Genomic DNA, 10,923 nt, shown 5'->3' with positions numbered 1-10,923 from the left:
GACCTGCTCCTCGTCCTCCCTGACCTTGCACAGTGTCTGTGCTAGAAGGCTCACTGGGGGAAATGCATACTTGTGCAGGCCCCGCGGCCAGCTGTGTGCCAGTGCGTCCATGCTGAGTGTTCCCTCAGTCAGGGAGTAAAACAACTGGCAGTGAGAAGTTTCTGGGGAGGCAAACAGGTCTACCTGAGCGGCTCCGAAACGACTCCAAATCAGCTGGACCGTCTGGGGATGGAGTCTCCATTCCCCTGGGAGCGCAGCTTGTGACAGCTCGTCGGCTGCCCGATTCTGCAGACCAGGAATGTGAATGGCACGAAGCGACCTCAGATGCTTCTGACTCCAGAGGAGGAGGTGGCGGGCGAGTTGCGACATGCGACGGGAGCGTAGACCACCTTGTCGGTTGATGTACGCAACGGTCGCAGTGTTGTCCGTACGGACTAGTACGTGCTTGCCTCGTGAGCGCCCTTTGAGACGGATCAAGGCAAGGCGCACTGCCAGCAACTCGAGGCAATTGATGTGCCAGTGCAGTTGGGGGCCCGTCCAAACCCCTGACACTGCAAGCCAGTCGAACGTGGCCCCCCAGCCGGTGATTGAGGCATCCGTGTGAACCACAGCATGCCTGGAGAGCTGTTCTAGGGGCACTCCTGCCCGGAGAAATGCAAAGGTCTGACCACGGGGTGAAGGTTTGGCGGCAGACCGGTGTGACTTGGACCCGGTGAGTGCCGCATTGCCACGCCCACCTCGGGACTCGGCCAGGGAGCCAGTGCTAAAGCGGTCTCATATGGAGCAGCCCCAGCGGCGTGACTGCCGCTGCAGCTGCCATATGCCCCAGGAGCCTCTGAAACTGTTTCAGTGGGACTGCCCTCTTGCTCTTGAACGTATTCAAGCAGTTCAACACTGACTGGGCACGTTCCTGCGTGAGGCGTGCTGTATGTTTGACCGAGCCCAACTCCATACCAAGAAAAGAGATCCTCTGCGTCAGGCAGAGTTTGCTCTTTTCCCAGTTGACCCGAAGGCCCAACTGACTGAGGTGCCGGAGCACCAAGTCCCTGTGTTCGCACAACTGATCCTGAGACTGAGCCAGTATGAGCCAGTCGTCGAGGTAGTTGAGAATGCGAATGCCCTGTTCTCTCAGGGGAACAAGGGCCGACTCCGCAACCTTTGTGAAGACACGGGGTGACAGGGACAGCCCGAAGGGCAGGACCTTGTACTGATATGCCCGTCCTTCGAACGCAAACCGCAGGAATGGCCTGTGGCGTCGAAGGATCGACACATGGAAGTACGTGTCCTTCAGGTCGATCGCTGCAAACTAATCTTGGGGACGGATGCACCTGAAGATGCACTTCTGCGTGAGCATCTTGAACGGGAGCTTGTGAAGGGCCCGGTTCAAGATGCGCAGATCCAAGATTGGTCTCAACCCACCGCTTTTTTGGACACAATGAAGTAAGGGCTGAAAAACCCCGTCCTCATATCGGCTGGAGGGACCGGCTCTATCGCATCCTTCGCCAGTAGGACTGCAATCTCTGCACGCAAGACAGGGGCATCTGCTGCCTTCACCGATGTAAAGTGGACGCCCCTGAACTTGAGAGGGCGCCGGGCAAACTGAATTGCATAGCCAAGTCTGATGGTCTGACGGAGCCAACGAGACGGGCTGGGAAGCGCTAGCCAGGCTCCCAGAAACCATACAAGTGGCATCAATGGAACCACCGACGTATCCGCGGTGGGGCAGCGAGGGGGAACGCAGGGACCCGGCCCGGGCGTCTCGTTTCCAGTCCGAAGCGGGGTCAGCGCATGTGCAACACTCACCTGCGTTCGGGCAGAGGGTGCGTGAGTTGTATGTATGACCACACTTAGGAAATTGCTCTTTTGTCGAGTTTTTGGGTACCACTGACCGTGAAGTCAGAATCTCCGCCCGGCCCTCCTCCGGGGGAGGGAGTGGTGCGTTCACCATCTCCTGAAGAGCAGGTCCCTCCATCTCTGGGTCGCCCGTCTCGGGGCCTCTTGCTCTTGCGCTTGCCGCCAAGTTTGGCGGGGCCTCTACGGGCGGGGCGGCTGCCCTGCGACCGGCTCCACGGCGCTGCTTTGCTGGAGGCTGCTGCGCATGCTGCGCGGGAGCAGGGGCGGCGGCAGGGGGCCGCCCTCGACGACGAGCAGGCTGAGGCACTGGGTGGAGGCAGCAGCTTCACGCTGGGCAGGATGTGCCTGATGGCCTCAGTCTGCTTCTGGGCAGCGGAGAACTACTGGGCGAAGTTCTCTACTGCGTCGCCAAACAGGCCGGTCTGGGTCACGGGGGCATTCCAGAATCGTGTCTTGTCCATCTCGCGCATGTCGGCCAGACACAGCCAGAGATGGTGCTCCTGGAGCACCATAGTGGACATCGCACGGCCCAGAGACCGCGCAGTGACCTTCGTCGCTCGTAGCGCGAGGTCAGTAGCGATACGGAGTTCTTTGAGAACTTCTGGGTCGTGACCAGCCCCCGTGCAGGTCCTTCAGTGCCTTGGCCTGATGAACCTGCAACAACGCCATGGCGTGTAGGGCAGAGGCAGCTTCTCCACAGGCAGCATAAGCACTGCCGGTCAGGGCCGACAAGTACCTACAGGCCCGGGAGGGGAGCGACGGCTTGTCCCGCCAGGTGGCAGCGGTATTTGGACACAATTGCATCGCAACCGACCGCTCCATCGGAGGGACTTCCATATACCCCCGCGCTGCCCCGCCATCAAGGGTGGTGAGGGAGGACGAACCACTGGGGCGGTTTCTGGCAGTGAAAGGTGCCGTACACGACCCAGTGAGCTCTCATGTACCTCCGGGAAGAAAGGCACTGGAGTGGGGCCCTGAGAACCAGCGCGAGACACTCCGAGAAACCAATCATCCAGCCTCGAGGGTTCGGGACGCGGTGGAGGTTTCCACTCGAGCCAGCCGCTCTTGGCGGCCCGGGAAAGCATAGCCATCCGGCAGTAAAAGGTGCCGTCCATGACCTGGTGAGCTCGTCATGCACTTCCGGGAAGAAAGGCACCGGGGCGGGGAGCTGAGAACCAGCGCGAGCTACCCCGAGAAACCAATCATCCAGCCTCGAGGGTTCGGGACGCGGTGGAGGTTTCCACTCGAGCCAGACGCTCTTGGCGGCCCGGGAAAGCATAGCCATCATTTCCAGATCCGAATCCGGAGGGCGGCAGCGCCGCCGGATCTTCCTCTCCAGAAAAGTCTGGCTCACCCTCCGATGCAGCTATTGGCATCCGATCGTCGGGGGGAGTACCGAAAAATACAAGTGGTACCCCCTGGGAGGGTCCAGCCTGTTCTCTTGACGGCTCCACTGGCTGCGAAGTGCCGGCGGAAGGAGGAGCCCTCGGAGGTTGGTTCCTCGGAGGGCAATTCCTCACCGTCACCGTAAGACCAGTCCGGACGCTGCCAGAGGTAGCGCTTCCCCAGCTGCCGCCAGGGGGAATCCTAGATCTCGGGAGCGGCACGGGCACCCCGCCCCTTTGCAGGAAACAAAGTCTGGTCCGCAACACCGAGATGATCATTTTCCCACAGTGGGAGCATGACTCATCCACGAAAGCCACCTCAGCGTGCTTAATGCCGAGACACGAGAGGCAGCGATCGCGACCATCACCCGGCGCCAGGTAACGACTGCATCCAGAAATGCACGGATGGAAGGGCATCTTTAAAAAGACACGTCTTTAAAAAGACGTTCCACCCGTGAATGCTCTTTTAGAACTGCTCTTTTAGTGTGCTGGAGCGCACAGGGGAGATGGCCGCCTGCAACACAAACAGGGGGTAGTGCAGCCTGATGTGTGCAACCCACTGGACACAGGAAGAACCACCGCCGCTGAAGCGCCGTACCACCAGCACGAGAGCTTCCTAAGAGCGTGCTTGTACTCGAACTCGTAGTTTCACTGAAGCAGAAGATCAGGAGCAGAACGATGAGACCACTCGGCTCCGAAGCGAAAAGCTGAACATGCACTGCACCAGCTGCCTACTTATACTCACGCTGTGATCAGCGACAGCTGGATTCAATAATCGCGTGCCAGTGTGCACTGGCTCGTTTAGTTTACACTCAAAGTGGATTGGTCTCTCTAAGCGAGATCCTAATTTGTCGGTCATCCGACGTGACTGAAAGGGAACACTTGTGTTTGTGGAAACTGTGATAAGTTTTTTGAATGACTCTTTAAGGAATAGAAAGTTCAAAAGAACAGCGTGCATTCAAAATACTGACAACATTTGTAACATTTTACTGTCAATTTGAAACAATTTAATGCATCCTTGCTGAATAAAATTATTTATTTGTTTACAGTAAAAAAAATCGTATTAACCCCAATCTTTTGAATGGTAGTATATACTTTGTCCCTGAAGTCACTATCAATCCAACATTGTAATGCAAAACCAGCTGTTGTGACATAAACAATTGAAAGCTATTTTGCCTCACAGAGAACTGTCACATTAGGAGCTGAACACGGTATTTCCAGCATTTCTCACCCATCTCTTCTGGACTTTTAGTCCTATAAGAATTAAATGGTTAGTATTTTTTTTATAACACATATATTTATGGCATAAATTATACATATACAGTATATATAAGATATTTTGTAAATTTCCTACTGTAAATATATTAAAACTTAATTTTTGATTAGTAATATGCATTGCTAAGAACTTCATTTGGACAACTTTAAAGGCGATTTCCTGAATATTTAGATTTTTTTTGCACCCTCAGATTCCAGATTTTCAAATAGTTTTATCTTGGCCAAATATTGTCCTAACAGACCATACATCAATGGAAAGCTTATTTATTCAATTTCGAAAAATTGACCCTTATGACTGGTTTTGTTGTCCAGGGTCACACACACACACACACACATACATATACATATATATAATATAAAGGTTTTTATTTCATAGAAATGTCTTATCTCTGTTGTGTTACTAATTTTGCAACTTTAAGTGTTTGATTAATTTGTAAATATATTTGAAATACATCTTCATTTCAGGCTTCAAAGCAACAAAATGTGATTATTTTAAAGGGGGATGATTCTTTTCTATACCCACTGTAGGTTTAAGTAAATACAGTAATTTCTTATAATTTCTAGATAAATATTTGTAAAAAATAATTATAAATATAGCTGCAAGCAGCGATGACGGGCCCAAGCCCGGTGTCACCGCAACGGCAGTGGCATCAGGAAAACGGTGCACAGCGGGCACATGCATTAAACCCTCTGGCAGTCTGGCACCACTGTATATATATATATATATATATATATATATATATATATATATAGTTATATATATATATATAGTTATATGTTTGAGTAAAACGTAATTTTGGTTTTAAACTACTGATGACATTTCTTCCCAATTTTAAATAAAAATATTGTCATTAAGAGCTTTTTCTTTTCTTTTTTTTTTTTTGCATAAATAATTGGTGAATTTGACAATTGGTAAAAATAACACAAAAAAAAAATGTTTTCAGACATGTTTATATTCATTTTTAGACAACACAATACCAATGTTGTAACTTCAGAAGAGTTAAGAAATCAGTATTTGGCGGAATAACCCTGAATTTCAATTACAACAAATGAAAACATTTGTTATTTTGACCAGCTGTCATAAAAAAAAAAATGTTCTAAATAACAATATTATTCTATGACATTTGGAAGAAATGTTATCAGATTGTTTTCAAGTGGTCTCTTAATTTTTTTTCCATAGCTGTATATATAATCAAAATTCATTTTATACATTTTATTCATCTGGCCCTTTTGTGGTGCTGTATGGCAAAATAAAAATCTGTTTAATGGATGTGTTAATTGTTTTGACAATCTGAAATTAGTTTAGAGAAATATGTCAAATTTTATATTTCTGTTTAGGAGTTTTAAAAGGCAAAAAAAAAAAAAGTATAAACAATGTTACTGCAATTAAAACATTAATTCATGTCCCTTTTCGGACACATGGTGGCAGTATAGTCCATGTCAGAGATAGTTGTGCTGGACCAATTCATGAGCAGAAAGACCAGCTGGAATGAAAACGATATGAGGCCGTTCTTATGACACTGAGGTTCTCATGCCTATGGGGCAGGTGTTCATGTGATGCCTGATAAGTGATACAATACTGTGCAGCTTGAGAATTTATCAGCCAGGGGCATTTGGGAGTAGCAACTGGGCAACACTCAACATGTTTCTCTTAACTAATATATTCATACATCTTGTACGTAAGCATTGCTCTTCACTGGGTTAGGTATTTTGGGGGATGGCGAAAAAAGAACCCACAGCACAACAAATGTCATGTATGTCTCGTCCAGTTACATGAAAAAATCCACGTTGAACTTTCTCAGTGCAACATTTGTTTGATTTACTGCCCCTCTTTGGTGCGATTTCAGCATTTAATTATTAATGCAATTGTATCTTTTTTTAGTTTCTTTGCAACTATGGCAACACCAAAGTGAACTTCCTCAACAGCAATGGCAATATGGCATTTGTTCTTGATTCAGCTGAATAAATATCTGTTATTATCAGCGTTGCTTAAAATGGCTTGAAGAGATACTGACATGTTTGAACAAGACTGACTGAAATATATTTGCAGCAAAAGTGGAACAAACCCTGGAGCAAAATGGGAGCAAGGAATTCTGGATAGTTGCAAAAAAAAAATAACCCAAGTTTATGCCTGACTTCCAGTATTTCTCAACTGACCTGGTGCTCATAAACTACAAAGATAAGTGGTATGGGCAGGAATTAACCTTTTTTTCTTTTAACCTTTATGTTATACCTAAATTGTCTCTGCAGAGTACTATACTATAAAAATACTATGGGCATTTTTGCTCCTAGATTTCAAATTTATGGTGCATTTTTGTTGGTTTGGGTTACATTTTGGTGGCATCCATTGCCCTTGTTAACTTCTTGTATAGACAGACAGACAGGATAGATAGATAGATAGATAGATAGATAGATAAACATTCATTTATACCCAAAAAAGAAATTGGAATCTTAGAAATTGGAATTAGAAATCGCTCTTTAGGATAACAATTGCAGCTTTTTACAGTGTAGATCTTTTAATTCAGGATTAATACACAGTTTATACAGTAGGAGCAATGTATGAACTGAACTTTTTTATTGCAAAATATGCATGTACAAATGTAAGGTTTTTTTTTTAAACATGACAATAGTGCAAACACACATTTTGGAAATCTAGAACATTTACAGCAAAAGTACATATTACACAAATACAATCAATTTGGCATAATGTATCATTCCCACATAAACCAAGAAGGAAGGAACAAAACAAAAGGAAGAGAAAAAAGGCACAGCAAAACAGGTATCAATCATGGTACATGAAAGATCTCATCATATTTCTTAAAAAAAAAAAAATAAGTAAATGTTTTATTATTAATTATTCTTAGTGATTTGATTGTTCTACTTCACATAAGAAATCTATCAGAGTGGGTATTTTCTTAAGAAATGTTTGTTTGTGAAAATAAAAATTGCGCCACAAGGATAAGAAAGTTAGGCTAATAGTAGATTCTAAAGATTTATTATTATTATTATTTTTTTTACATTTTTTTTACATCCTTAATGCGTAAATGACAGTTCATATTAACTTCAGAAAAACTATAGGAACTCAAAACATTCCAGAACAGCGATGAAACACTACATGAAAAAACATTGGCTAAATGACAAATGTCTTCACTTTCATTTTTACAGAAGGTGCATCACATATGAAATGAACTAACATGAAATCCCTGCATTGTTGTGACGTCATCGCTCTTGGCCAACTAACCAATCACCTTCTTATCCTGTCGCACACAAAGCGTGCGCATCGCGTTCACAGCCCGCTTCGGAATCCCGCAACGCCATTGGCTGAACGACGTGTCAATCACAGGATTATCCGCTTCAAGGTAGGTTGGTACAGACGCGTTTAAAAACGCCCAAGCAGGAGTACGCAATTACCGCGTTTTGTTTTATCATCACCGTGCCGTAATGAGAAGCGCAAGGGTCTTCTGTGGATTCCCTTGATTGACAGATCGCTGCAAAATAATTACTTTTTTTTTGTTTTTTTGCGCAGTGGCATTGTAGAAAAGATGCATTTGTGATTTGTATTTATTTATTTTTTGGTAGAAAGCATCCGTTTCCGACTACAGCTATGTCGTTTCTACTTCTGTGCCTTTTATAATTAGTTAAAGTTGCATTTAACTTGCATCTGCATCGCATTACACTGTTGTCCTGGGCTGTGGAGCTGGAGGAAGTATGGGACTGCCTGCGTTAGAGTTCAGCGACTGCTATGTGGACAGCCCTCAGTTCCGAGAGAGGCTGAAGTCTCATGAACTGGAATTAGAGAAGACCAATAAGTTCATCAAGGAGCTGATTAAGGATGGGAAAGCTTTAATTCAAGCCCTGAAAAGTAAGATATCTTTGCTTTGCTTACGAATGTGGGGGGGCATGTACTTTGTTTCGTTGTCTTGTGTAATAAACACACTGTTACAGATTAATAAACAAAGCTTCTGATTAATATATACTCCTTTAAGGGTCAGTGAGTGTTACTTAACGTCAAGACAGAGTAGAGAGCTTAAGATGTGTGTTTGGAGAAAAAAAGCCTGTTATTTATTAGAATAGTTTACATGTAGTAGCCCCAAAAAGTATTTGGATTCTCAAGTATCTTTTTCCAGAGCTATTTTACAATTGCTATAAAGCAACAAGGTTATTTTAGTGGATGTACGAAGTCATTTCCCTTCAGGTTTACACAGGTGTTCTGGTATAATAACCAGGAATACTTCCTCACATTAACTACCAACACTTCACAAGTGCATCACACACTGTCATCTCCTGCAGTGACCCACAGTTACACACCCCGCCTGAAATGTCCATTACCTTTCAAAACAAACACACTGACCCGACCCAGCAGATCGAGAGCTTACTAGAACTTACAGCCAGTTTGAGTCTCTGTGTTGAATACAGTACCGAGGCATGTTCCAGCTCCCAAGTTCCAGCTTTAAATTCCCTGGGGTTTGTGATATAAAGTTGTATAGCTGGAAAAAAAGCTTCATCTTTGATGTGGTTTCTAATACTGGAATTATCAGATTTAACAGCATTTGTCTGGGCAAGTCATGATTAAGGATGGGAAAAGAGAGATATGTTTGCTTTCAAGCCTTGAAAAGTAAGTTTGTAATGAAAAAAAGCATGAATTTCCACCCCTAAAGCTAATCATCAGTGGGGCATGAGTTGGTTGTACGAAAAAGAACAAATGAGATTGTACAAATTCACCACCAGTTTGTCAAAATCGTTGTGTTGGATTTTACATGAGACCAAACCGCTCCAGTCCTGTTTATCCATTGCTGATTTTTTTTGGACAAATAACTGGCTTATGTGATGTGTGACCTATTATCATGAGTGAGAGTGACCTGCTTCATAAACACTAACCCCATTAACTTGTTATTTTGTGTCAACATACAGCTTCTTCCCACAGTCCCGAGTGCTGAAATCACATTTAATAATAACCCCGCGAACACTGATTACAGCTCTTGTATTTCACACAGATGTATTTTTGATACCCTAATTAACATTAAAAGACAGATGGTGAGTTGAGCAGATTTTTCAGAGAAAATAAGCAAATGTTCTAAGTGACTCATGTTTTGGCAACACCCAAATAATGGCACAAGGAAGCATTGTTTCATAGAGGAAAGCATGTCATTTTTTGACATATGGTGTAGGGTGTCAGTAATTGTTAAGGTATTGTTACACTCTAAAAAATGCTGGGTTGTTTCAACCCAACTTTGGGTAAAATATGGACTAATCCAACTTTTGGGTTAACAGTTGGGTTAGTCCATATTTGACCCAAAGTTGGGTTGAAACAACCCAGCATTTTTTAGAGTGTACTTGTCAAGTTTGCATTTACTGTGAGTATGTTAAATACAAAGTGTAAATACAAAAAGTGTGTTGTGCGTTGCCAAAACTTGGTGCCACAATGCTAGAGAGATGTGAATGGGTGCTTGAGGCTTGTTATGCAGTTGCTAAGTTCTGGGTGGTGGCTAGTTTGTTTAGGATTGCACAAAATCACTAGAATATTCTGGTCTCTAGATATGGCTCAGGTTTAGTGCAAGTCTATGGGATTTAACATCAAAGTTAATGTGTAGCAAGCAATGTCACTGCAGTCACATTTCTACTGAATGACTATGGCTTGTAAAATTTCGAATTGGAGTATAGTCACTAGATTTTTTGTTGCTACATCCAAAGGGCAAGCAATTCACACTCTTTGTAACTTTGGTACACAGTGCTCGGTATATCACAATGTCTGAATTCCCTATCAGTCCACCCTTCCTCTTTTTTTTCTTAAGTAAACGTGTGTATGAGTTTGTTCTTCTTCATTCCACCAATGACTCATTTGTGATTTCCTTTTTTTCTCCATCTGTGCTGAGTGGGTTGTCACCTCTGAACCTCTGTAGGTCAGCGTGAATGGCTGCTCCGTATCGCTGCGTCACCGCTGTCATCTATGCTTTATCGATGAGCCCAGAACTGCAGTACGGTTTGAAGATGTGCGTCACTGTCGCACACTTTTGAGCATGAAAATGTGGCCTTTTCCGGAAATAATTTTTATGTTTGCTGGAGTGACTAACATGACATTGTGGTTCATGGTGAATACGGATTGTTGGAAGGTCAGGGTGCGAGTTACGGAGGTTTGAAAATCGGTTTGAATTCTTATGAACGTTTCAACAATGTTCACACAATACGCAATAGTTAGAGTACAGGTCAGAACACATATTAACCTAATAGATGCTTGTGAACAGAAGTCACATTGGTCTGAAGAGGTTACTATGGCAACAGTATGCTGGCTTATACCAACGCCTGATTGATTAATTGATTAACAGAAGGGAAACGTACATTTTCTATCAGATTGTTTTTAGGGAATTTTGAGTTGAAATTGTGTAAAAGAAGTGACATTTAAGCTCTTATT

The 10,923-nt window shown here is 44.3% G+C and overlaps 1 protein-coding gene across 1 annotated transcript in view; it reads left to right on the top strand.

Annotated features, from left to right (window-relative positions):
* Window positions 1–7,922: 7,922 nt before the first annotated feature.
* Window positions 7,923–10,923, top strand: part of LOC107692919 (rho GTPase-activating protein 26-like) — a 112,634-nt gene continuing 109,633 nt past the window's right edge. The window contains exon 1 of the mRNA XM_016492123.1: window positions 7,923–8,376. Coding sequence (XP_016347609.1) covers window positions 8,223–8,376 — 154 coding nt within the window. The 5' untranslated portion in view covers window positions 7,923–8,222. The remainder of the gene's footprint in view (window positions 8,377–10,923) is intronic.

The sequence above is a fragment of the Sinocyclocheilus anshuiensis genome, unplaced genomic scaffold (genome assembly GCF_001515605.1).
Source record: "Sinocyclocheilus anshuiensis isolate Anshui unplaced genomic scaffold, SAMN03320099.WGS_v1.1 scaffold1047, whole genome shotgun sequence".
NCBI lineage: Eukaryota > Metazoa > Chordata > Actinopteri > Cypriniformes > Cyprinidae > Sinocyclocheilus > Sinocyclocheilus anshuiensis.
This window is presented reverse-complemented; position numbering and strand designations above follow the sequence as displayed.